Source organism: Rhinolophus sinicus, linkage group LG01, assembly GCF_036562045.2.
Source record: "Rhinolophus sinicus isolate RSC01 linkage group LG01, ASM3656204v1, whole genome shotgun sequence".
Taxonomy (NCBI): domain Eukaryota; kingdom Metazoa; phylum Chordata; class Mammalia; order Chiroptera; family Rhinolophidae; genus Rhinolophus; species Rhinolophus sinicus.
The window spans coordinates 60,598,264-60,625,937 of NC_133751.1; the positions used below are offsets into that span (position 1 = coordinate 60,598,264).

A 27,674-nucleotide genomic window follows, 5' to 3' on the forward strand; every position below is an offset into this window, starting at 1 on the left:
CCAAGGGCCCAAGGGCCAGAGGGGCCCCCCACCCACTCACCCTGCCCTGGGCTACAGCTATGCTGCCCCTCAGAGGCCCTCTCCGGCGCTGAGGTGCCCTCTAGTGCCCGGTGGGCGTAAAACAGCCCCTCGGCCTCAAAGTGACAGCTCTCTGTCCAGGGCTGACTGGCCAGTTGTGCGGTCTGAGGGTCTTGGGTGCTCAGCTGGTCCTCTCCCAAACACCATTCCAGGGCAGTGATGCTCATCTGTCCACGGAAATATCTCAGAGCCATCGTCCACGTAGTTCTTTCACTTAGCGCGTGGATCTCTTAGCTTTCTGAATAGATTTTGACATGTTTTGTTGAAGTCCCTCCTACTGCAGTTTAGCTCCTTCCTTAGTGGAGAGATGCAAATGGAGGGGTCGCCTCTCTCACCACTACAGCCCTTTATGCTTGAAGAGCTTGGCCAACTGAACTGTGGTCTTTCCCCAGCTCCTCTCCTGCCCCTCTCCTTGCGGCCATTCCTCCCAATAGAATGGAGGCAAGATGGAGGAGAAGGAAAAAAGAAAGGGAACCGTCTCAGCCTGGAGGCTTGGTCTGCGTTTCACACAGAGGAAAGTTTGCAGTGTACCACTGAGCCAGAAAGAGGGGTGTGAATTTCCTGAGAATAACCTAGGTCCCCACAATCAAAACATCAGGAAATTCTGTACCTTGATTGCCAAGGAGAGAGGCAGGAGGAGACGGCAAGTGTGGTGTTTGTGATGAGGGCAAGAAGCCTCGCTCTGCAGTCTCTAACTGGTGTCAAAGTGAACTGGAGAAGCCTCTTCTACAACGGCATGCCCTCCTCAGGGCCTGCTGGGAAATGTCCCCAGGTGACAGGTCACTGGAAAGCCCCTTGTGGCTTACAGCACTGCTGCTCCTCCTTCACTAGGAAAGTCCAGATGGTTCCTCCTAAAGATGCCAGGCCCGAAAAGCCTGCCTTCTCTTTTCTTTCTCATCTTGCTGCTCAATCCACACCAGAATATATGGCATGGGAACAAAAAGGCAAGGGATGCCTCGGCAGGTCAAACCAACCTTTGTCTCAGATAGGGGCCCCATGGGACAGGATGATGGGGGGGGGTCTCCCTAAAATAAAATGTTATTACTGTTGTTATTTTGTGTCGAAGGCCCACTCCAGTGACTGGCAGCCACCGTTGCTCAATGAATGACTGAATTGATTGGAATCTCTTGCTTCCTTTAAAGCCCTGTTTGAAATACCATTGTTGAACTAACATCTATGGAACCTATTTATTGTTTTTATGGTACCTCTTGAGATACGAGTTCCGTATGCCTACAGCCTTTCTCCTGTATGAACTATAACACGAAATTGTTCTCTCAAGTTATAGTATTCATTAGTTGATAAAAGTTCATAACCCTAATCCCACCCTTGGCAATTGTGATTTTTTTTTTTTTTTTAATCATGTCTGCTTTAGACTTCTTTCCCAGCCAGAGAGGCCTAATGTTTTCTGATCCTTCACACATGGCAGCTCTTTTTTTCAATGGCCCTGCGTACCTCTTCCAGCTCCATTGTGACTTTCTAAGTGCTAACAGCCAGAGTTCCAGGAGCAGATGACCCAGCCTCCAGGGCAGAGTAATTCTACCTATGTGTGGCCACTGCACATTTCCCATGACAGCGTTCTGTGGGCCAGAGCAGTAGGTTGAGAAAATGGGCTCCCAGGTTGAGTTTTAGCTAAATACCCTAGGGCTTGTCACCCTCCAAAGGTTAAATGATTAAATTCTCCCTGAACATGTGACTCCATTACTGCCTTCCAGGTGTGTTGCTCTCAGGTGCATTCTTGTCCTCTATGAACTTCACAATGTCACTCTCAAGCCTCAAACAGGTGACGTAGAAAACTTGATCAGTTAGGCTTACATCCTGGAAATATCTGTGAAACCCCTTTACTAACTTGAGAGTCCCGTCTGTCTTACCTTTTTTTTTTATTTTTCCATGACATTTTCCTTTCTGTGACAAAATATTCCTCTCAATCCTACTCATGTTTAGTTTTCTAAAGGTAAACTTCGTCAACAGCAGTTTAAGAACTCTAAACAAACCACAGCCTCTCTTGCTCCTGGTTACTTGCTTATAAAACCCCTCAAAACTCTGTTTCAGCTAGGGGTACTTACATCGTAAAAGGAGCCGCGTTACTTCTCAGATTGTTTGCTTAGGTTTCAGTAATTTGTTCTGTCCTTAGCCTCAGAGAGAGGCTCACTGTCTATAGTTCCCAGAGGCACCTTCTCCCCGACCCACACCTCCATCGCAGACATGCAACTTGCAAAACACGCAGAGCTCTGTGCACTCACACATGACCCCTCCTGTCTTAGCCGGGTCTGACTCACCCCTGCACCCCATCTGTTCTTTCCCCCTAGGAGATTGTCCATGTGCTGTGCCCTTCCTTTCCTCAGTCTTGCTCTGTTGGGATTGTCAGCAAATCACACCCTTTCCCCAAGTCTTCTTCACACGCCTGCACACACACGCACACATTTATACCTTTTAATTCCTTGTACTTCCTCTCAAACTTCTCGCAAGTCTTTGTCTATCTCCTCAGGAAATCTCGCTTAGCTCCGTCTGTCAGCCAGAACACAGCCCACAGCATGGCTGACGGGCTCCAAGCACGTCATAAAGCCTGGCGTCTAGAACTAGCTGGGGACCCCAGAAATCACCTAAAAATAAATACAACCCCTTCCTTTTACAGATGAGGAAACAGAGGGAGGTCCAGAAATGGAAAGGTACTTAGCCAAGGTCAAAAATCTAAAGTGGCCCTAGAGGGACAAACCTATGCCAAGGCAAAGGGAGACACATCCAATGGGAATATGTTCTGCCAGACACCTGCCCGCCTCCTCACATCCCCCATTCACTCCTGACACATGCGTGTTGCAACCAGCATGGCTGCTTATGTTCCTCCTCTCCATACCTCACAAACACCTGTGGGTCGCATTGTGTGACGTCATCCACCCACCTCCTCCTCGTGTTCCCCCATTTCCTTTAAGTCACAACTCAAGGGCTACTTCTTCCGAGACTAATTCCTCTGACTTTGTAATTGCCCTATTTTGTGTCACCTCCCTCCACGGTGTACTGTGACATTGTGTGCTTGATAATAGAACACTTGTCATGGGTATTTCAAGAATATGTGTTTTTGCTGCTCCCATTAAGATATAAGCGCCAAGAAAGAAGGAGAGACGATGCCTGTGTGTACTTTGTTTTGTAAATCCATAGTAACTGCCCAAATACTGGGTCCTTGGCTAGAATTCTGTAAAAACGTTCAGTAAATAGATAAGTGGATTTGACACGAGTAGCAATCATAAGTCGCTAACTTTCTTCAAGCCAGAGCAGAAAGGGACTGTCATAGCTCTGTGTAGGTGCCGAAAGTCAGAGGGACTGGCAGAGATGTGAAGAAGGGTGTGTCTAAGGGACCAGAAGTTAGGGAGGAAGGGATGGAGGCAGGAGCTAGTGGAGGGTGGGACCGGTGGGGGACGGGGGCCAGTGCCTGTCGGTGCACATGTGGCTCTGGTAGCATGGACTGACCTGTCCCACGGCGATGCCCAGAGCTCTGGGCTTGAGGGTCTTGTGCCTGGGGAGGCTGAGGTTGGACAGGCCCCCAGCAGGGTTTGCTGTCAATGGGCCTTCAGTACTAATCACCCATGTCCCCTCTGCCTCTCTTTGTCTCCCCCCCCCCCCAGAGCCTAAGGATGAAGTGGAGGTGTCAGATGACGGTGAGTGCTGGCCACCTGTCCTCGGGCGGGCTCGAGGGGTGGGGGCTGAGCGAGGGAGCTGATGGCTCACACCCACCCTGACCCCCACCCTGCAGATGAGAAGGAGCCTGAGGTTGATTACCGGACGGTGACAGTCAATACTGAACAAAAAGTGTCTGACTTCTACGACATTGAAGAGAGACTAGGATCGTAAGTGGCGTGGGAAGTGCCCTGTGGGCCCCCAGCGAGGGCGGTGCTGGTCCCACAGTTGAATCCCATGCCTCGTCTGCTTGTCTTTTCCTGGGTTCTGCCGACTCCCCAGACTGAGATTCCTGCAGAATTAGAAGGGATTGACCCTGTCACCACCGCACAAAAGTATCACCCACCCCAGGCTCTCAGGAGTTGCTCGTGTAGCTGGCCCAACTCTGCGAAAGGCTTGGCAGGTCCTTCCTCTCCTGTGCCTCAGTTCTCCACACGGAACAGAGGGGACTGAGTCTGGGTCACACTGTCTTTAGGATCCTCACGTGTGAGCCATAGACGGCAGTCAAGCCTGACCCGTGCTCACTGCTCAGCAATTCCAGCTCTAGCGCTTCAGGAAAACACACACCCTTGAAATGCACAGCTGGCCGTTGCAGCTCACTTTATGAACTTGGACCAAACAGTTTACTCTGGATCCTCCCTGGGGTGTAGACCCCAATGCTGAGCCCTCATCACAGCCAAGCTGACCCCTCCAGCAGCAGGATCCCAGTCTGTCTGTCTCACGTTAACGCTCCATCCCTGGAGGTTTGGGAGGTGGAAGGGAAAAGAAGGGGGCTCAGCTTTTATTCCCAGTGAGGGACACCAACTTAATAACAGGCTGTGCAAGGAGCCTGCACCACCAGTGGGAGCTGTGTCGGGACCACCACAACCCCAGGGGCCCTCCTGAGAGTGGGGTAGAATGAAGGTAGCCACTCAGACATTCTCTGTTTGGGGAGGACTTCCCCAGCCCGACTTCACGGGTCCCTCTGCAGGGAAAGGGGAGAAAAGTCCAACAGCCAAGCTTGAGGCCTCCCCATGAAGGTGACAGTCCTGAAAGAACAGCAAGGCTGGCCAGTGTCGGAGTGGGGATGCGGAGGCAGGCACAGGCTGAGGCTGACAAGTAATGGGGAAGAGAGTAGGTTTGCACGTCATTGATCTAGAGCCGGGGCTGGCAGACTTTTTCTGTAAGGGGCCAAATGGATATTTAGGTTTTGTGGGCCATACAGTCTATGTTGTAACTACTCCTCTGCACATGAAAATGCAAAAACAGCCCCAGACAGTATGCCCACAAATGGGCATGGCTGTGTTCCAATAAAACTTTATTTAAAAAACAGGTGGGCCAGGTTTGTCCAACCCCCATTTCGAGGAAAGCTTGGCTACGTTTGCCTTTTCTCTCCTCCTTTCATTTGCAGTGGAAAATTTGGACAAGTCTTTCGACTTGTAGAAAAGAAAACTAGAAAAATCTGGGCAGGGAAATTCTTCAAGGCATATTCGGCAAAAGAGAAAGAGGCCATCCGGGAGGAGATCGGCATCATGAACTGCCTGCACCACCCCAAGCTGGTGCAGTGCGTGGACGCCTTCGAAGAAAAGGCCAACATCGTCATGGTGCTGGAGATGTGAGTGGCCTGGCACCGGGCACTGTGCGCTGGGAGTCCCTTCATGTGTGTCCCCCACTGTCCGACCCCAGCCCTTCTGCTGCAGGCAGGGCTGTGATATGCACGCTCCTCACCAGCCCCTAGGGCCACAGGCTGACTCCTCAGAGCGGTCTGTGCATAGCACTGGCCCTGCCCACCGGCCAGCAGCCCTCTGCAGCCCCTGCTCATTTCCATAGCAACAGGCAGGTCTTTGAGGATCCCTGCCCCCTTTCCACCCTCCCCTCCCTGTGAAAGGGCCAACGCTACCCCCAGCCTCCCTGGTGTCCTTCAGGGGCTTCTGACCTAGAGGTGGATTTAGAGTAGGAGGTGAGGGACAGAGCCACTTCCTGACTAGTTTGGGAAAGAGGAGGGGCCCAGGACTGGGAGCTCAAACTTCAGGAGTGTAACCCTTGCTCCTGTCCTCTCGCTGTGCTCTGTATGCCCCCGTCCTCACGTGTGCGTAGTCTCTTGACATCTCCTCACCAGAGAATAGTGCTTACTGTGCTGGGTTGTACACAGGCAGGGGAACGGATCAGATGACCTCCAGCTAAGGCTTTCGTTTTCCATTGTTTCCTCCCGTCCTGTTCCTCCACCTCTCTCACATCTGAGCTGCTGGCATGCATACACACACACACACACACACACACACACACGTACACACACACAAACACACGTACATACTGGTGTCAGTAAGCCAGACATCCTCCACAATATCTGTATTTTTGAAGAGTTTCTTTTTCTTCCTCTAATCTGAATTTTTTAAAAATATATGATACTATCACATCAAAAAACATAAGAATATATGCAATGAAAACTCCCATTCCCACCTGTGTGCCCCATCTACCCTGTTCCTACCCCACTCCCACCGGGAACCAAGTTTCCTGATTTTGTCTGCATCCTTCCAACGTGTCTTTATGAAAATACACGCATATATCATACACATATACATTTGTATTTTCCCACCTTTTAACACAAAGGTAATTCATGCTCACGATTCTATACTTTGCATCTTTTCATTCCATGGTTTATCTTGGAGCCAATCCTGAAACAGTAGCCAGTGGGTTTCCTCGTTCTCCCTGCCCCATGGGATGTCGTCACATGCACCTACCACAGATCAGGCAATCTTCTTCTGATTGGAGGTTGGCTGATTTCTAGGCTGTTGCCTTTACAGACTCGCAATGTTTGTAACCTTGTCCATACACCTTTTCACTCACACCTGTGTACGTCTGTAGGCTAAATCCCCGGAAGTGTGGGAGTGCTGGATGAAAGCGTATGTGCCTTTGAAATTTTGAGAGACATTGTGCAATTGCCTGCAGCATCCTTGAATTATTCCTTCCCACTTGTCAGGGATTTCAGTCCTTTGGCGAGGACATATCAATATCTCGGTGCTCTTTCTTTCCCAGGCAAGGAGAGGACAGCAAGAGGCAATCCCAAGCTTGGGTGTGAACGCCTCCCCTCACTCTTAAAACATTTCGATGTGTTCCTTCCAGTTTGTGTTCTGTAGGAAAGGCAGTAGCGGTTAATAGCATAGACCAGCATCCGATAAAACTCACTTCAGTCCCAACTCTGCCTCTTACTTGTTGTGTGACCTTGAATAAGTTACTAGACTATGCCAAGTCTTAGTTTTATTATCTGTATAAGGAGGCTATAAACCGCCACATGAATAATGTGGGGATTAAATGGAATAACGTATGGCAGGCACAGTGCTCTGTCCTTGAGAGTTATTCTTAGTAGTATGATGCACGGACTTTTCCTGGACCCTGGTTTTTTTTTCCACTCTGAATTATTTTGTGAGCATTTTAACACACAGCTAGGTATTGTGGAACAAATCCCACTACTCAGGTTCTATGACTGTTGAGCAGTGATTTGGGAATTATTAAATCCTTCCAGTGAGGACAGATATTTGGATTAGACTCTCTTTTGGTTCCCAAATTCTGTGGAACTGTGTAAAAGAGTCAAAGGAAATCTTCATTCGTGTCTTCGACTGTATTCAGCCCCAAACTCAAACTCACCTCCCCACTTCCAGGAAAGATTGGCCTCACTCGTTACACCCTCACAATAGCCCTGTAGGCTGCAGCTTTTCACATTTATTCTGGAACAGGTTGCTTGGTCCGGGCAGTGTGGGTGTGTGGGGAACATGCAAAGAAATGTATTATCTTTAGAAGTTAAACCTTGAGCAAGTTCACGAGGGGGTGTGAGGAGGGGTAGAAGGCGGCCCAGCCTGGGTAAGGCCGGGCGGCAGGACCAGTGGGCAGAATACCATACTTAGCTTGGAATTGGGAGTTGGCAAGCTGGATGGAAAATGTTGGGAGAAAATGTAAGAAGGCTTCAGCTGGTCTGGCTTTCATCCCCCCGCCCCACGCCTCCCCCAAGGACAGGATCAAATCTTCCATGCGCAGAGGCCAGAGGGTTCACCTGCACTTGGGGTAAGGAACTTGCCCCCTGATCAGAACTCAACCAAAGAAGAGACAGCAGATTCATACTCGATCTGTACTTCCCTTCCAGCTTAAACGGACTTGGCCGTAGAGAGTGCAAAGGTTGGCTTCCAGAGGTACAACTTGCTATTCTTATTTGAGAAACTGAGATTAAGAGAAGGACAATGCCTGGTGATACAAAAAAATGAAAATGTATTCCAGAGTCCCTGCCTCCAGTTCAGCTGCCTTAGATACAGTGAGAAATCAGATTATTGTGTCTTCACCCTTTCTGACCTCTGAGTACAGGACAAGCCCCTGTCACTATAGCAGCATGGCTCTGAGACTAGGGCTCCTTCAGGCTCCTGGCCGGGAGTCTGGGCTTGTTATTTTGGGAGTGCTCAGGACATTCCAAGCAGTGGCAGGACGCTGAGCACTGGAGCAGATGTGAGGCTTAGGCTGGGTCATCCATGGCCCATCTCACCTTTGCACTACCTTTGGCAAAATTTATCAAAGAACATCCAGCTTGTTGCCATGAGACAAGGAGTTAGAGAATCTGGTACCCAGTTGCCTAGACACCATTCCTTCTGGCTGCCAGTGAGGGCTGGCAAGTTCTACAGTTTGGGGATAAATTAGATCCCTTGGGATTAGGTATCCTTGGTAGTAGGTTCATTCATTCATTCATTCACTCAGTCACTCGCTTACTCACTATTATTAAGACACATTTCCTTTATCCTGGGTGGTGGCTTGTTTCCCACCAATACTTTCCACCTATAGTCTTGAGTGTTTTGAATAGAAACCTATAGAATGATTAATCCTGTTTGTATAACCCCTTCCATCCTAGAAAATGGACCATAAGAACAGTTTTCAAAATATATTAAATATATTTGAGTAGGTTTGAACCTTCTTGAACCTCTATTAAATAGGTTACCTCTAGAAACGCAACAGTAATTATTTCCAGGACTGTGATTTCTACTACTCATTTCCTCAGATGTTCCCAAGGGCACAGCAAAAAATGGTTGCTTGCTTTTTTCAGAATGACTTGGGGTACTTACTAAAAATATGGATTCTCAGATTCCTCCCAAGATTTTCTGAATCAAAATCTCCAGGAGTGGAGCTTAGGAGTCTGTATTTTCAACAAGAGCACCAACAGGTTCTTTAAAAAAAAAAAAAAAAAAAAAAAACCACACAGATAATTAACATTATTGAGCACTTACTATGTGCCAGGCACTCTTCTAAGCACTTTAGGTGTATTAACTCAGTCTTTTACAGCAGCCCTGTGAGGTGGTGCTATTTTTATCTGCATCTACAGATGAGAAAATTGAGGCACAGAGATGTTAAGAATCACCTGTGACCTAAGAGAGGCGATGAGTTAGTTTGACTCGGAGCCTGGGTGGAGAGCAATTGAAACGGAGGGCTTGAGGATAGATCTGCCACCTGCTGGCCACCCAAGGACCTCCATCTTGGTTGGTTCTAGAGGGTCGGTTCCAGCGCCCCCCAGCGGCCATTGGCCCAGAACGCCTTTTCCCAGCTTAGCGTCCAGAAGTGAAAGGGGCTGTCACGTGGTGATGAAGGCCAGCCTGAAAGAGGCTGTGGTATGCTGGGCCCCATGGTGCGCTCCTGTCTGTCTCTCCCTCGTGACAAGACCCACTGGTGAAAATATGTGCTGAGCACCTACTGTGTGTCGGTCATGATGGTTTACAAAAGTTTCTTCATTCCTAACAACTCTGAGGTAGGGACAGTTAAAGACACTAGGGCTCAGAAAGGTTTAGAAATTTGCCCAAGGTCACATAGCTGGTAAAAGGTGGAGACAGGATTCATACTCAGTCTCCCTTCTTCATGATGATTCTCCTTAGAAAAGGGAAGGAAGGCCCTTGGGAGAAGACTGGCCCAGAACAAGGCCACCCAGCCTTGTTCAGCTGGTAGACCTACAGGCCATTGTAGAAAAGAGTTTACTGATGTCTGGATGCTACATAAGTTACCAAGGAGACACGTTAAACTTCCTGAGCAGCGAGCAAGGAGGGTGGGTCCCAGGGCTGGGACGGGGAAACAAAGAGAACCCATGAAGCTCAGGGAGCGAGGCCGGGTATTTGCACTGAAGCGTTGTAGCCTCTGGAGCAGAAGATGCCAGCTGTGGGCCCCAGAAACACCGTGGCCAGGATCCAAAGTCTGTCCAGGCAGGAAGGACGTACTACACTTTCAGGCTGGGCAAAGGAGCAGGCGAGACAAGTTAGTTAAGGCTGGAAGGAGTAAACTGCTCCTATAGGCCTAGCCAGAGGGAACAAATCAAACACAACTAATAGTATAGCGGGTTATATACAGCCAAACGAATTTGCTGAGGCTCATTATTGAAGATACTTTTCTGATCCTGTGAGTATGATTTTAAGCTTCGATTCTTATACTAAAAAACCTGGCTGGCATGCAAGAATGATCTCTTGCACATCTATAGTCATTTGGAGAAAGGGAACTGCCTAGAAGTGACCGTTTTGCTAAGGTCATCAAGTGTGGACCTCTCAGTTCACGGCCACCTCTGAAGCTACCCAGCCTAGATGCTTCCCCAAATCCCCTAACAGCTGAGTGGGCACAGGCCGTGTCCCCCAAGCAGGAAAGCAGGAGGCCTGGGCCCTCCCCACACCATGGACGACTGGGACCAGCATCCCAGGGCAGTGGCCTGGGACTCAGGAAGCGGCAGGAAATGCTCAGCACCTCCATACCCTGGGCTTTCCTGCCAGTGTCCCCGACCCCCAGCCTGCCCTTGGCCGGACTCCCTGCCAGCCCGGGCTCCGTGATCCTGTGGTCACGTGATCCTGACCGCCCCTTCTGCTCCCACAGCGTGTCGGGGGGTGAGCTGTTCGAGCGCATCATCGACGAGGACTTTGAGCTGACAGAGCGGGAGTGCATCCAGTACATGAAGCAGATCTCAGAGGGGGTGGAGTACATCCACAAACAGGGCATCGTCCACCTGGACCTCAAGCCCGAGAACATCATGTGTGTCAACAAGACAGGCACCAGGATCAAGCTCATCGACTTCGGGCTGGCCAGACGGCTGGGTAAGGCCGAGCCACCCCTCCTGTTGTCATGTACCTGTAGTGGCGGCGCCTGGGGCTGGTGCCACATACTGGGTCCTAGAGGGGATGCCCAGTATTGCAGTTAAAATCAGAGACCCTGGAGGCGGTTCGGGTTCAGATCTTGCCCCTGTCACTTACTCACGGTGCGACTCTAAGTCTCAAATTTCTTGTCTGTAAAATGGGATGATAGCAGTACCTCCCTCGTAGAGTTGTTAGGGGGATCAAATGAGTTAATGTAGGTAAAGTGATAAGAGAAGCGCCTTGCACATAGTAAGCACTACGTAGGTGTTAGCTATTTATTATTATTATTATTATCCCCTCTCGTGTTTTTCACATTTGCAGCATACTGTAGTTTCTAGAGCACTTTCACATGTTTTCTCTCATTTGATTCTCACAGCAACCCTGTGAGGTAGGCAGGACAGATTTTATGAGCCCCAATTTATAGACTAGTAAACCGAGGTTCACAATAGCTTTGCCCAGCAGGTCCCACCACGAGCCAGGGGAGGTGCCGGGGCTAGAATAAGGACCCCGGACCCAGTGCAGGCGTCTGAAGCACATCTGCCATTCCTGCACTGGGGTGGGGGTGGGGGTGGTGATGAGAGAAGGCGGTCAGGACCTTCGTACCCAGCCCTGAGGTCATTTTGGTGGGTGACTGTTGGCCTCACACAACGCCTAACACCCACCTTGCCTATATAGCCCTTTGATGTCTCAGAAATTGAGGAAACAGTCTCCCCTCCCCCTCCTGACCACTGCCCTGTCAACAAGGAGCCGGAGGACTGGTGCAAGCTGGCCTTTCTTTCACTCCCCTGCTGGGAGCTGATGCCACCTGGGAAATCTCCCAGGATGGCCAGTCCTGGTTAAGGCCATGTGATTCATAAAGAGGAAAGCGAGGCAGTGAGGTCCTGCCAGGCTGTGACTGACCTGGTGATGGGCAGCCAGAGGCTGGGCGAATGTGCCTGCTCTGCTGTCTCCTGCTGAAGGCACGGCGTGGGGGCCACGGCTGGTTTGTAGGGCCTGCCTTCGCGCAGAACCACTATAGTTTAAACAAATAGGGTGCCATTGGCCTGAGGAGCTGGCAGTGTCAGACCCAAAAAACACAATTTACAGGCTTCCTTGATGAGGGCATATATGGGGACAGGGTATCCACCAAGACCCAGAGAACTGGGAAGGTTAAAATGTAGCAGGAATGGTTCAGGTTGGAGCTGGTGCAAAGCTTCCATGTCCAAGGGTCATTAAATGCTTTGCCTTAGAATAGTTGTTGTGGGCTCTGTATTTAAATAAGACCAGGTACAGCCCACAGGCCAAAGGTGTGCCACCCCCTACCGCTGATGAGTCCTCCAGGAGCTGTGAAAGCTGGTACCTATGTGTATACTTCTGAGCATCTCTGGTCCTTTATGGCCCAGGGGCACCACCTTGGGGTGAAGGATTTTCCCGACTCTCCTCCCAGCAGCTCCTGCGGGAGAGAGATATGATGCTACATATGGAGAGGCCATGGAGTAGGGGGGCATGACTCAGCAGTCCGGCCGCCTGGGTTTAGGGCCTGACCACCACTATTAACTGGGTGGGTGTGTCATTCCACTTCCCTGAGCCTCGCTGTCCTCTTCGGGGACACGGGCCATACCTCCCTCTTAGGGCTGTCGAGAATATTAAGGAGGAAAGTCCTTGTAAAGCAGGCAGCAGGGTTCATAGGATATCATGAATGGTAGAGATGATTGCCGAGCACAAGTCATAGCCCCTGCGCCAGGGCATTCAGGGGAGAGAGAGAGACCGGAAAGAGCATTCAGAGGCAGGGGCTTTAATGGCCTCCCCTCCCCCCCACCCCACTGAAGACACTTGGGGTGACTTTGTGGTTTGTCGATTTCACTGGTATGTTGATGCACTTGTTTACAGGGAGGCCAGTGTCTGTGCCATTCTCAAAGGAGCGAGCAGCCAAGGGCTGGGCCTCGTCTGTGTCCCTCCTGGGCACGCAGATGAGGGCGTTCGCTTAGCATGGGTCAGCTCCCGGATGTTCTGGCAATTGATCCCTCTCCATCCCGGTTACAGAGAATGCAGGGTCTCTGAAGGTCCTCTTTGGCACCCCGGAGTTTGTGGCACCTGAAGTGATCAACTATGAGCCCATTGGCTATGCCACGGACATGTGGAGCATCGGGGTCATCTGCTACATCCTGTGAGTCTCGGGGTACACGGGGAAGGGGGTGGAGAGCCCCACAGGGGGGTCCCCAGGCTGCCCCGATGTTGGAGGGGCCAGGCCCGCCTCAGAGTTAGGAGGGTGGCAGGCTCCCATCTTAACCCCCCGCCTGCCCTTCTCGTGCTCCCATGAGGTCAGCAGCTCACATCCCCTTCCTATAGGATCTGCATTCTGGGGACCCTCGCCGTCCCTGCCGCCTGGGGCCTTTGGGCAGGAGGGCGGAATGCGGCTAGTACCATGACATTTACCTGCACTTGTGTCGGTGTGTCCGTAGAGAAGGAGGGAGGGAGACCAGGTGCCCATCTCCCATGGGCGTCATCGTTGTCTTCAGAGGACAGCACCCCATCCTCACTGCAGAGGGACCCCAACTGCCAGCCTCGTCTCTGAGTCCAGTATATGGGACAATTAATAAGCACTTTTGATGACAGAGCCCTCAGTGAGGCCAACAGACAACAGAAAGCCACGTGGCAAAACTGGGAAATGAGGTAGAAAATACAAAGTCATTTCAGTTAACAATGCGGGAGAAAAAGAGGGGAGGCCAGTGATCTGGACCAGCGCTCCCCAAAGAGTAACATGGATGAAGCACCTGGGCCTCTCCTTAGATTGCAGGGTCTGATTCAGAAGGTCCAGGGGACCTGAGGGTCCACATTCCCAGGAAAGTCCAGGCTGCCCAGGCTCTAAAACACACCCTCTTGGTGGGAGCGCGCTGGTTTGATCTCTGAAGCCTCAGACTGCAGTCATTGCCTCAGAGGCAGTCCTGGAACGTGTGTGACAACACTCAGCTAAGGGATGGCCTCCCAGAAGGTGAAGATATGCATGCACTCGTTTTGAAAAAATATTTTTTGTTGCTAAAGCAAAAGGAAACATGAAGCGTTTTCATAGAAACTTTGAGGAGGAATACTTTCTTAAGAATACTTTTTTAGACACCTGGGGTCTTCAGCCCCCGTGTGGGAAATGCTCTCGGTGACTGCTGCGTTGCCGGAAGTCTGTTACAAATGCGTTAGTGGAAGTGGAGTGATTTTGTGTGCAGTGTGGCTTTTTCACGTGCTCAGGAGTTTTACTCTCCCTGTGGACTGTTCGGACAGCCTCCCTCAGTTGAATCTGTGTCACGGGTTCTGTACCCCAGAAAGTCATCCTCTTCCTTGCCCGGCATCACCCCCACCACCACAACCTCCCTGAGATTCAGCAGAGAAGGCCCCTGGCCAGGTATTTCCTGACCCCACCTACTCCCAGAGGAAGGGAGCTATGATTAAACAAAACCACACGTGATTCAGGAGTCCTGGGTTCTTGGTTAAAAGAAATAGCAAGGCAGGGGCCCTGCCTGCCCTTCCTGGGGCTGCCGCAGGCTGCATGGTGCTCACACTGGCTCTTTGGCCCTGGCTGAGACCCCTGACCTTGAGAAACAGTATTTGGTCAGCTCACTCTATTCAGACCCAGCTGCCCTGGGACCTGGCTTGGTCCCTGGATCCCTCTGCAGCCATCAAGGAGACTTATCCTACTGTCTCCATTGGTTTTCCTACTACTGCAATCATCTGCAGCCATGGATTGTCACATGGGCTGTTGTTTAATCCTCACAGCAAACTTGGGAGTGGGTCATGGCAGGGATTCACTCTTCCTTTGGCATTGAGGTGCCCGGAACCAAGGAATCCCACGTGGCTGCCCACTCCCCACAGTCCTAGAGGGTGACCTGCCATCCCAGTTCACCCAGGACTGACAGGTTTCCTAGGGTACAGGGAAAGTGCTCAAGCAAGGACAGTCCTGGGCAAACCAGGGCATTGGTCTCCCTAGTGGTCAGGGACAGAGCCGAGTCTAGACTGCTCGGTTAATTGTCACAGTGGACACACCCACGTAACCTATACCCAGATCCTAAACCAAACACTACTCCCAGGTACTATCCCCCAGTTACTATCCCCCAGATGCAACTATAATCCTTGTGTCTAATGTCATGCTTACTTTTGCCTGTTCTTGAATTTGATATAAATGAAATGGTACAGAAAGGAGCATCTGGCTTCTTTTGCTTAGCACTGACTGTGAGACCGTTCGTGTTACTGTGTGTAGTTGTAGACTGCTCGTTCTCAGTGCCGTGTGGTAGTCTACTGTGCAAACATCATCCCATTTATAGTCCATTCCACGTCCATGGCTTTGGGACAGATTCTGGTTGAGGCTGGTACAGGTGTGTTGGTGAATATATTCATGCATTTCTGTTGGATATATAATTTAGAACTACAATTACTGGGTCATGAGAGCACTTTATTTTTTAGGTGGAGAAACATAGTAATTTGGATAATAGGTTATAGTGTTTACTAGATTACTTTTAAAGCTAAGACCAGGAAAGAGGGAAGAGTTTTTGAAACGGGGAGAACATGACTCTTTTTTTTTGAGAAAATGATTTTGAAGAGTGAGGCACCCTCGGGAAGGTGTTTGGGCAGGGGGGTTTGAGGAGGAGGGAGACATGTATGAGGCAGGGAAGGAGCAGGTGTGAGGGAGGCCGGTCAGCTCTGCACAGCCTCCTGCAGCCCCCCAACACCCACTGCTGTGGGCCTGTCTGCCCTTTGGGCCTTGTCCCGCTGGCCCTCACAGTGGGGATGGAGGTCTGGGAGTTCCCCTCCCCAGCTCACAGCAGAGCACGTGGTGCTGAAAACCCGCAGTGAGAGCCAGCCAGATTGCTTCCTTTCAGTCCTGCTACACAAAAATCTGGAGCTGCTTTTAGACAGAAAGGGGGAGGACAGAGAGTTAATTGCCTTCAGCTCAAAACAATCCTTATGCCGTAGTTTGGAGGGGCATACTGGTCCCCTTCAGTTAAAAACTAGGCGAGACTAGGGAGAGAGGTGAATGGTTGTGTTTTAGTGCTAAGGTTATTATGTGCGTTGATTGGGTTAGTTCCTTCTATAAAAAGATACCCGATCCTTATGCAAATTCGGGCAATAAACAAAAGTCCCAAAAAAAAGTTAAAAAAAAAATTCTACAAAATCCCACCACCCAGAAACAGCATTACTGCAATTCGAACAGTCTCTTCGTCATCATGCTCTGCACATATTCCAAGTTTTATTTTAGAGACATATTCTTTAGTAGGGAAGATGTGGGGGCGGGGACCTCGGGCAGGCCTGGAGCCAGCCAGGGGTCAGGGGGTAGTTCAGATGGTTGGGCTGCCAGGAAGGAGGAGAGCCAGAGGCCAGAGGCCAGGGGGCTCTCCCTGGCTGTGAACATTACAGAGATTAAGCCCTATCTTTGCAGGATTACAGTTCCTAATTAGGAAAGGAGGTTTACAGAAGGGGCCCTTTCAGCATTCCACAGCAGGCTTGTTTGCTTTTTCTGCAATCTTTTGGAATACTGCAGGACTTTCCGTCCTCTGGGTTTCAAACAGAAAACGTAAAGACAGAAGGAAGCAGAAGGCTGCCAAGCAAGAGCCAGGCTGCTGCTTTTTTCTTTTTTTTTCTGACTTGCAAAAGGATTTATTTCCCAGTTTTCAATTTCTCTGAATTATACTAAAAAAAACTTTATCAAGACTTATCAAATCACCATTAATTTTATCTATTGCCTTTCAGAAGCATCTGTTTAACCTGATATATGTAGAAAGGTTTAGAAAAATTTGAATACGAATGTACCATTGTTAATGATATTTTAATAACATTCATTTGTTATATACTGGCTGCTTCTCGATGGGGCTAGCTTAGGTCTGTTCAAGAACAAAAATTCATTGGCTTTTTGGAATGGTTCATGAATCAGGCATCCCATCTAATAAATATATGCTCCAAGTCGCTGTACAAGATGGAAGGGTTTTACAGGCAGAAGGATGGGACAAAGAAGTCAGAGCAAAAGAAAAGAAAGGATTATTTCAGGCCAGGCGCTCTTCCTTTGGGGGGAAGAGAACAGCATGGGTTTTATCTTGCCGAGTACCTCACTAGTGCAAATCTGGAAGTTTCGTGTTGTCTGTTTAATGGTCACATTTCTAGAAGAGGTTGAACTTGCAAATGTCTTGGTTTGCTGTGGTGAGCGAAAATGACTCCATTTTGGGCCTGTTATTTTTTAACAGGTCACACACGATCACAGAGATGGGAAAGCTGGGAGCCCCTAGGAATTCAAGCCCAGTACCCGTGGTGTATAAAAGGGAAAACTGAGGCCCAGAGAAGGAGGAGTAGCATGTAACAGTGCAGACTTGGGGACAGATAAACTCCCACCCTTTCCTCATTGTCCTGTGAACCACAAGGATGATCTCTGCGTTCTGAAAAGATGAGTTGGTGTCTTGCTTTAAGACACTTGAATGCCATCTACAAAAATCTGTTATTCAAAAACACAGATATATTGATTAGAGTGAGACAATTCACATTACAAAGGCTTTCTGCTTTTTACAAAAGGTTTTACCGTGGCAAGCTTTCGTCACAGTATTTCAAACTTAGTTTTCGGGTACGGCTGTATTTCCTAAGCCGTGGCCTCTTCAGGGCCAAAACAGCTCCAGAAGTGTTTGTGTTAGTTATTGTTAATGACGGTGGATTCATAAGGATTGGGGGGAAGGGCCGTTAGTGAAGCCTTTACTTGGGGGGGTTGATGGCTTGAAGGCCCCAGATCCATCTCATGAGGCTCAGGTGGGGTCAGGGCAAAGTGAAAAGGCGGGGTGACTTGTTCAAACATTAGTAAGAATTTCAAGATTCCAGCAGCAGAGCATTAAAGCAAGAGCCGGGCCTGTTTCAGGGTGGGGCCCTGTGCAGCTATGAGTCCAGCCCCAGGTCAGGGTGAATGGGGGGTGGATGGTTAGTGTGCAGAGGTGAGACGTGAGTCCAGTAAGCCATAAAGCTGCTCTGTTCAGCGTTGAGATACTTTACCTTCTGAATTTTATTTGGCTTACACTATTGGTAAACAAGTCATCGCTGAGGCAGTGGGGGTGAACTGTATACAGAAGAAGGATAACATCTGTGGTCAGGGACCCAGCTCCTTCCTGTGGACAGGGCCTCGTGCAGGCCTGCACACCACGATTTACTTCATCTTCATAGAAATATTTGTGTAAAGTGGCAGTTAAGATACAAACTCGAGAGAATGATGCCTGGGTTCACATCTCGCTGGTTGTGAATCCGTGGGCAAGTTACTTAACCCCTGTCTGTGCGGCAGTTTCCTCATCTGTTAAACTGATGAGGGAGTTACCTGCGTGATAGGGTGGTGGTAAGGGTGAATGAGTTCATCTGTTTTCATCTCTTTGCCCAGTGCTCTGGCACATAGGACATGTTTGATAAATGTTTGCTGCTGTGACGGTGATGATGGAGGAGAAAGAGGAGGAAGAGACGTGGAAGTGGTGACCAGGAGCAGGGTCTCCATTTTACAGAGGAGGAAGCTGTGACACAGAGATTAGGGGAGTTGTCCAAGGTCACCCAGCGAGTACGCAGGCTGTGCCCTGTCCTCTGCCGTGGTACCTCAGGGAAGCTTCCTTTGGGCCTAAGTGCCTCAGGCGCACTGTACTCAGGGTAGATGGAGCCCCAAACCCACATTGTTGTTTCACATCCGTCTTTCGTGCACTGTGTGTGCTGGGCCCTCGCGTTGGTGCTGACAAGTATGCAGACGAGAAGTGGAAGGAAGTGGGACAGACGGGTGCGGTGTGGGTGCCATGTAGCACGTGCCCATCCATGGTGAGGGGGGCAGGAGCACAGGGACCTTGCAGAAGCTTCTTTGGGGCAAAGTTGTAGCCTGGGCTTTAGGCAGAATAGCAGATGGAGGCAGCGCCCTGCTGTGTACTGTGTGGACATCACAAACGGAAGTAAATTCTTCCGCCTCAGCCTCACAGGCAGGTGGTGTCAAGAGGCAGGTGGTACCCCAAAAGTACAGTGAGCACTGAGAAGAGGCTGGGCCATAAAAGCCTGGGGAGCCAAACCCCCTCTTCTTTACATGGGTGGGAGGAAAGACAGGCACAAGGGCATTTGGGGGTGCAGCGTTTTGCCAGCCCTCACCTTTGACCCCAGTTAGCACTTGAGGGGAATTGTCCCACCCTGCCAGCCCTGCCACTCCCGCCCCCATTCACCTGCTCTCCTGTTCTTATCTCCCAGGGTCAGTGGACTTTCCCCCTTCATGGGTGACAATGACAACGAAACCTTAGCCAACGTTACCTCAGCCACCTGGGACTTCGACGACGAGGCGTTCGATGAGATCTCCGACGATGCCAAGGATTTTATCAGCAACTTGCTAAAGAAAGATATGAAGTAATGCGTTGTGGTGTCAGCTTCCCCACTCCCTGGACTGGCGTCCAGGGGCAGGGGTTTCCTTTGCCTGTCGTGGGTCCCTCTTTACCTGAGGAGCGGAGGGTGGGCATTGTGAGTGTGGGGGGAAAGGAAGGGGTCTCTTTAGAAGTACCGACCCTCACTTGAAAAGCAACACTTGGCTGAGTGTTGCAGGGAGAGTGGCAGCAACATTTACTTGAGGTAAAGTATCTCAAAGCTGAATAAACAGCTTTATGGCTTATTATATATAAATAATGATGGACCCCTTTATTTTCCATGTACAGCTGTGGCCTGTAGAAGCCCTGCTGAAACCTCAGTCCCTCTTCAGGGTTGCACAGGAAGTATCCTATTTATGAGTCGTCATCATATCCCCAGACTATTCTGGCTTGGTGTTTTTCATATCTAAATTATTTAAGAACTGCCTCCCTGAATGCGGCCAGGTCCCTTCTCCCACTGGCCAAAGCTAGGCTGTAATCCCAGACCACTGGGCTCAGCCCTCTCCCAGCTCCATCTCTGTCCCCCCATAACAGTGTAGACTGTGAGGTTCCCCACCTCTGCCTTCCGGGGCTGCCTGTGGCCTGCCCAAGTTGTCAGTGGATGAGTATATAAAATAGTCGTGAAGAGTGGGAAGCCAGTGTGTTTGGGTGTAGAGATGGCCAAAGGCAGTGAGGAAAGGTCAGACACACAAGACACTCAGTAAGTATTTCACTGAAAGAAGAATGGAAATTGACGTTGCCGAGGAGACTAGAGCTGAGGAGGTGAAGGTGGAGGGGGGCTTGAGTATACTTAGATAGAATTCATTGCTGAGGACTCTCCTTGGCAAAGGGAACCTGCTGAATTAAAGCAGGAAGGGGAGATGGGTAATGTGTGTCTAGGGAGAGCTGGCCTGTCCCAGGGGAAAGACGTAATGGGGGTGTCAGGTGAGAGCAGCTGGCCTGTTGGGCACCTTGCCCACTCTGTAAACAGGTGGCCAGATGTGGCAGGGCCTGGCTCCGGGCGTCCCGAGGAGTCGTATTTAGAATGAAGAGGCAGTTACAGGCTTTGCCCGAGAAGGGTGGTGTTGAAATAGGTTTATGCCAGAGGATGAGAAGGGAGGGGCAGCCCAACTCCAGAGGTGAGTAGAAGTCACCAGGTGACTTTGTGGCCTAGGCTTTGCCCTGTCCGCCTGACCCACAGATTCCCCCTGAGGCTGTTGGCTGTCTTGCTTCTGACTGGGAGAAATCCTGTTTGGGACGGGAGAGCGCAGTTGCTAAAGGAACAGTGTTGGAAGGTCTCTTCCTGTCTGATTTTCTGGTTACCCACACGTGTACCTCTCAGTCTTCTTTACCATCTTGAGACCACCTGCTCCAGAGGGTACAGTCTACACTCCTTGACAGTGAGGTCTTTTAGAGTTTTACTGTCTTGGTCTTTTTATCAGAAGTAGGTGTGACATAAGGAGCATCTGGATGTTGTGGGGGTGTCTAGATTCCCTTCCTGTGTGAGGGAGCCCCGTTCCCAAGGTGTTTCAGGGAGATGTAAACTCTGGTCCAGGGATGGCTTTTGTCAACCAAGCTTCACTTACCAAAGATTTGGTAAATGAGGTATTACATATACACCTTCTTTTCTCATCTGACTTGAATTAATTCAGTAATGAGCTGTGTCCCCTCTACGCTCATAAAATGGACTCACCAAAGAACTGATTTCAAATAGATCAAGACACTAGATTCCCATAAACTCTTAAACTCAGCAAGTCTCTTCAACCAGAAATCTTCATCTGTCAGCACTTTTTAAAATGTTGTTCTATAATATATGTAATACATGTAAATTGTAGAAAATTTGAATAGAAGACAATAATCCATAATCCCTTTATCTAAAGATCACTACATTTTGCTATACTTAGCAAATTTACGTATACTCATTTCTCTATGAATGTTAGCATTTGGTTCTTTGGGTTTTATTAGTCCTATTTCAATTAAGGTGATGGCCCTGAACTATTTCTAGATTCCCAGAGCTATCAGAAAGATTAAATGAGTTTCAGGGCTGTTCTAAGGTATATGTAGGACATACATCTTTGAGTTTTAACAGGAAAAACCTGATACTGAACTACACCATAAGACATGAGAGTTCGTGGATTCTCAGAGATTTTGGCGTAATGCTTCACTCACCCCTCCACCAGACAGTGAGGCAGAAGGATTAGGCCTCCACAGCCCACAGCCCCCATGTGACCAGCAGTACGACCCACCCTGGAATATGGTGCCAGCCATTTCCAGACATGTCTGACCTCCAGCACTTACCCTTCCGGGACCCCAATGGCACGGCATGGGACTCCAGTTGCTTACTTGGTGGTTAGGTCTTCTTAACACTAACCTTTTCTGGGTCTAGTCAGTGTAATGCAGACCAAGAGAGGAAAAAGGCCAGGAGCACGGTGGTGGTCATGGTGGATGGACTAGGAGCAGAGAGCCCTGGGCTCTGCCCTGTGTGACCAGGGACAGGTGACCTCCCATTTCTGACCTGATTAGCAGTCTCTGAGGTCCCCTCCTGCTCAGAATTCCTCTGATCTCTGCTTCTATCAGAAACCGCCTGAACTGCACCCAGTGCCTTCAGCATCCGTGGCTAATGAAAGACACCAAGAACATGGAGGCCAAGAAGCTCTCCAAGGACCGGATGAAGAAGTACATGGCAAGAAGGAAATGGCAGGTAATGAGGGGGTCGATGCGGACGGGGATGGTGGCCCTCCTATTTGCTTTATTCAAGCCCTCCTCATTCCCTGCTTGCCCCGGCCTCACTCCAAAAATGTGTACATCTGTTTCTGAAATAGTCTGGGACCAAGACTAACGTCTCATGTCTTTGGGGCTAGGGATGAGCACTGTCGCCTTGGGGCGATTTGGCCACCCTGGAGAATGTGATCCCCTTAAAGGTAGTATGATGGTCTTACACTTCTTTTCAAAGAAGGCGGAGGCACATAATCTGCAAAGAGAGCCACAGTCTCCACTTTCTAGGGAGATTTATATTGCTAGCTATGTGTCCTTGGGCAAGGGACTTAATCTCACTGTGCCTTTGTTGTCTCATCTGTAAAGTGAGGATAACAGCGGTACCAACAGCACAGCATTGTTGTGAGAATTATATGAGATGACCATCATCTGGCCTTCAGCACATTGCCTGGCTTATAGCAAGTGTTCAAAAATGACACCAGTAGCTAAGACGTAGGGAGGGCTGGCTGTGTGTCAGGCAGCATTCAATACACTTTTTATACATTAAATCTTATAATGCTAGGAAGAGGGTACTATATTATCCATAGTTTTCAGACAAACTGAGGCACAGAAAGGTTAGGACAGTCACCCAGGATCACGTAGCTAGTAAGTGGGAAAGGCAGGGTTCAAACCCAGAGCCTGGCTGCAAAGCACAGTCTTAACAGTGACACAAAATTGCCTCCCATTGTTATCAGATGGATAAAATGATAATCCGAAGCCATGGAGAATGTACCATCATCTATTGTATTATTTTTATTATAGCTATTAGTATTATAAAATTCCCGGGCTACTGGAGGGTACATGGTTTCTATACTCAAGGAATGTATAGTGTAATGGAGGAACTGAAGCAAATAGACATAAAAGGACATAATGCACGCCAAGAATTATAAACTATCAGAATAGCGCTCTATACCCATATATGTGAGTCTGGACAGGAGAACGGAGCCAGTCCTACCAGACTTGGATGTGGTGATGAGGAAATGCTATCAGGGCAGGAGTTTGAAGTTTGTCATGGAGCACGGGCTAGAACACGGAGAAGAGAGGGTAACAGCACAGATGGAGGGAAAGGCATACCAGCAAGAACTGGACCTCACCTGGTTATGCTGACCTGATAGGAGCGGAGTCTTGCAGCTGGGCAGTCAGGGGACCTGGCATATGTGGCAGAGAAAAAGGAAATCACTAAGGGCTACTGGGACATGGTAATCTGTCACACAGGATGACTAAATCACAGTTCCCTTGAAAAGTATAACTTCACACAAAGGTAGAAAGAAGGAGTGAAGGCAAATGGGGGGCTTCTGGTGTGGGGGTGTAAGGGACTACCACCTCATGTGTGGGAACTCCCCCATGGTGGGAGCCAGTTCTTGATTAGCCCCCACTCATATGAGGGTTTGGGTGGACCTCCTGGCCACCCTCAAGTTCAGGTGTGTTGGAACACCTGTGTTGCTTACCTTACCCTCTAGTGCCGTTAGGATCCAGTGAAATCAGGTAACAAATAGTCTTAAAAAAAAAAAAAAAACAAAGTCCAGAAAAATCAAAGGCTGGATTTATTAATGATTCTGTGGCCAGTAGATCACAAAGAAATAGCAATATTTCTGGAGCAGATGGCGTGGCTGTGGTGGGGGTGGGGCGGCCCTCGGAGGGAGTCTCACTGGATTCTGCCTGGATGCAGCTGTGGGTTAAGGGTCAGCCTTCTCACTTAAGGCTTTCTGGGGGCATTGACACATCTGCTGGGAACCAAACTCCAGAGATTGGCACGCAGGAGAGATAAGGAAATGGAAGCAAATGGAATTTTTCAGCCAGATGGGTCTGGGAACCATAATTTGTGCTGATATTTTAATCACTTACATTTTTTCTTGTTTACACTGTTATTAGTCATAGGGTTTTTCTGGAAGTGAGGGGAGAAAGAGAAGGACAGAATTCAGAGAAGGAATCTTAAAGTCATATTTTAGTATAGGTGGTAGCATTTGGAAATGATTTTTCCACAGAAACAGTGGTTAGGTTGCACTAAAGTAGACCACAAAATCGCATTTGACCCACAATGTCCCCGAAGCATAATTTCACTGGTAATAGTTCTGCTGCATCTGACCATCTTGTGTTACGTTCCTTCCTTAGAAAAATGTTTTCCACATTTTTAACTCCAGCCACCAGTGCCATAGCTGCCCTGGAATAGGGGGTTCCCTCTCAGAGCAGCGAGGTTCTGTGTGATGGATGGATGGGCAGGGTGGAATGGAGTGGAACAGAGTACGGTGGATTATGATGGAGGGAGAGGAGCAGGGCAGTCCCAGGTGATCCAGAACTCTCTACAGTTGCACGAGAAAAGATTCCTTGTTATCATTCTAGCCTTTTCATAAAAGGCCCGGGAGGGCGGAAGTAACATGGGAACAAATCCCTGCACACTAGGTAATGTATAAATGACTGATCGTATTATTGGACTTTGAATGAAGTTATTCTAAATGAGGATGTGTTCTTCCATTTATATCACAAGAATTGTTTAAAAACACGGTGGTGAGTAGTAGCATTGAGAGTGGATAAATTGAGCAGGATAACAGGGCTTCTGCATGCAAAACTAGAAGCCAAGGTCCAGGAATCGGAGGCCCGTGGACAGCCATCTTTATTTTCTGGAAACCACAAAGACCCCAGCCATATGGATCAAAGGGCCATAGGGAGAAAAGCTTTTGGCTCAGTAGAGCACACAGTATTCCTGACCATCACATTTGGATATTATGTACTTCTCACAGGAAATCCTAGTCTTCGGGCTGTTGGTATACGCAGGGTCTACAACAGCTGGCTGGCTCTATGGTGACCAACTTGCCCCATTTGCCAGGGACTGTCTCAGCTTTAGTATTGAAAGACCCTCATTCTGGAAAGCCCCTCAGTCTCGAGCACGCTGGGCTAGTCACCGCGCTCTCACGGGGAGAGGGTGTCTCTGCTGCATTAAGGAGGCTAGTACAGCTACCTGCCTTGGCCATTGCCCTCAAACAAGAAGAAGCCTTCCTCAAAACAAGGATGGAACTTAGAAAAGCGAAACTTTGCTGTCTTGATGTTCCAAAAATTTCCGAAGGTCTTGGTCTAGTAAAACAGCAACCAATTTTCAGCTCAAAGGCATGAAAACTGGAAGACTGGAACATATATATATATATATATGTATATATATGCCATGTTCCCCCCAAAATAAGACCTAGCCAGATAATCAGCTCTAATGCATCTTTTGGAGAAAAAAATTAATATTAGACCTGGTATTGTTTTACTATAAGACCCGGTATAATATAATGTAATATAATGTAATACAAGACCGGGCTTTATATTAATTTTTGCTCCAAAAGACACATTAGAGCTGATTGTCCAGCTAGGTCTTATTTTCCGGGAAATAGGGTGTGTATGTGTGTGTGTGTGTGTGTGTGTGTGTGTGTGTATAATATATATAGTGTATATATAACATATATATACTATATATATTTCTGTAACATATATGTATAATATATATATTTCTATACTATATATGTTTTTTTTTTTTTCCTTTTTTTTTCATAAGTCAGTTTCCAAAGATGGAATTCTGATGTAGATTATTTTTAAATCTTTTCCTTGGAAAGCCCTTCTCCCTGTCTTAGAAATGATATGCGATCTTTCCATCTGATGTAAATTTTCCCCCTATGTGTGGTCTGTTTGTTAATGTGAATTTGCTGCCCCCTCAGAAATATTGTAACTTTCTGATTTTCCTTGTTCTGGTCACTTCCTCTTAGTCGTTTTGTTCGTAGAAGAGGCGAGACTCCATTATTCCGCACCAGACAAGTGAAGACAGTCCTGGGCAGTCACAATCCAGGTGTTTGGAATTAGGGAGCCAGGGTCCAGGGGGCTGCTCCCTGTGACAAGTGTGAATCCTCGTCTTTCTGGGGAAGACTAGAGCTTCAGGGACATTTGAATCTGCTGGTCCAAGGACATGAGGCCCAGAGAAGGGACGTGACTTGCACCAGGTGACACAGTCATCAGTGGGCCAAGAAGTAACCTGTTCCATGTTGGGAACGGACCCTCTGGTTTTAGAGACGCCTGACCCAGCGCAAACCAGTCTGTGCTGGATAAAGGGAACCAAGAGATGAGAGGGTGGAGTCTGGGGGTTTGGCCGATGAGGAAGCAGCCTATCTGACGTTGACTCTGGATGGAGGGCTGCCTGCCTCGTACACCTCTTACGGGTTCCTGAGGTCACGGTAAGCTCTCATGGGAAGAGCTGGGTGTCTCCACACTCCAGCTAGCACAACAAACAGATCAATGGCATCACCATTAATAGCCTCCTCCAGAAGAACGTGCACGGTTGCCAAGTGGTCTCATTCCCTGCAGAACTATAGTGCCCCTGTGCACAGTGAAGTTGGTCAGTCATCATCCCTCATCTTCCTCCCCCACTCATCACCTCCACCTGGGGCTTCCAGGGTTCAGTTCAGAGTGACCCAGTTTCACCGTACTGACAGAGGGCCAGAAGCATACCCACACCACACAGGGATGTACTGAGAAGGCGGATGGCCAGAGGACAGAGCAAAGTGGAATGTCTATCCAAAGTGCATGAAAATAGTCTGCAACAAGGATGGCAAAACAGAAGAGTGATTGTGGTAACAGCAGTAGGTCTCCACTTAAACCACACACACACGCACACACACACACGCACGCACACACACACATATGCACACATACGCACACACACACACCGTCACACACATACGCACACACTTTTCTGTATGACTCCTTAGTGCCCTGAAATTATTTACTTTCGAAATAATCTTTTTACTGAAGCATACTGGCTTTCCAGATATTCCAAAATTGTGAGGCTTTACTGAAGTACTTGAATGTCTGAAGTTAATTCAGGAGGGAAATGGCTTTGGCCGTGTGAGGTCCAGTGGCTGAAAGCTTGCCATGTGCCTGTGTACAGACGGTGTCCTCCCTCTCTCAGCAGCCAGTCTGCAGTGACATCTCTACATGTGTAGCATCTGGATGCATGAAAAGATGCTTTGGGTGCAGGAGTGGGAAGAGTTGGTTATACCTTAGTTTCTTACCTAGTCATTCCATGAATCTTAGAAAAGGGGTGAGAAACTTTAAAGGTAAGAAACATATTCATATGGTACATTATTGGGGATTTTGTGACCTAAACAAATCCTGTGCTTGTTAGAATCTTCACAATGCCAAGGCATTTTCATCTCAAGTTCTGGCCTCCTTTTCAGCAGAAATTCTGTCCTCTCCCACGGTGCCTCGTCTCAGAAAAGCAAAGTGCCGTTGCTTTTCATTTCACCAGCACTTCTTTTTGATGCCTGGGTGTACATCAGGGAAGAGCACCGCTCCGTAACTGTGCATTCCCAGGCTTGTGCTGAGGCCAGCCAGACTGTTTCTCGAAATCTCTTAAGTATCTGAATCATAAACAGAACTCAGTGAGACCTTGGTGATCCTCTTGTCCACCCCCCGCCTTAAACAGAGAAGGAAACTGAAGCCCAGAGAGGTTAAACCACTTGCATAAGGTCGACAGAATGCGTTTTTTCCCCTCGCATCGGAACCCGTGGGATCTGTAGTAACTATTCTCTTGACCAGTTAAAATCCTACACTAGCATTGTTTTACGAGAAACAGCCCCACTGGGCCCCGTCAGCAATAAGTCTTTGGAGCTGTCTCAGCCTGCAGTTGCTTTATATAAACTATCCCTTTTATGGGAGTTGAAGCACAGTATGAAAAGGGTTTTTGTCTCAT

The 27,674-nt window shown here is 48.8% G+C and overlaps 1 protein-coding gene across 6 annotated transcripts in view; it reads left to right on the top strand.

The window, feature by feature from the left end:
- Positions 1-27,674, top strand: part of MYLK (myosin light chain kinase) — a 241,530-nt gene that overhangs the window by 207,550 nt on the left and 6,306 nt on the right. For all 6 annotated transcript variants that reach the window (XM_019738977.2, XM_019738976.2, XM_019738974.2 and 3 more), the window contains 7 exons: positions 3,696-3,728; positions 3,824-3,917; positions 5,138-5,341; positions 10,603-10,820; positions 12,882-13,005; positions 19,056-19,208; positions 21,779-21,902. In XM_019738977.2, coding sequence (XP_019594536.2) covers positions 3,696-3,728; positions 3,824-3,917; positions 5,138-5,341; positions 10,603-10,820; positions 12,882-13,005; positions 19,056-19,208; positions 21,779-21,902 — 950 coding nt within the window. The remainder of the gene's footprint in view (positions 1-3,695; positions 3,729-3,823; positions 3,918-5,137; positions 5,342-10,602; positions 10,821-12,881; positions 13,006-19,055; positions 19,209-21,778; positions 21,903-27,674) is intronic.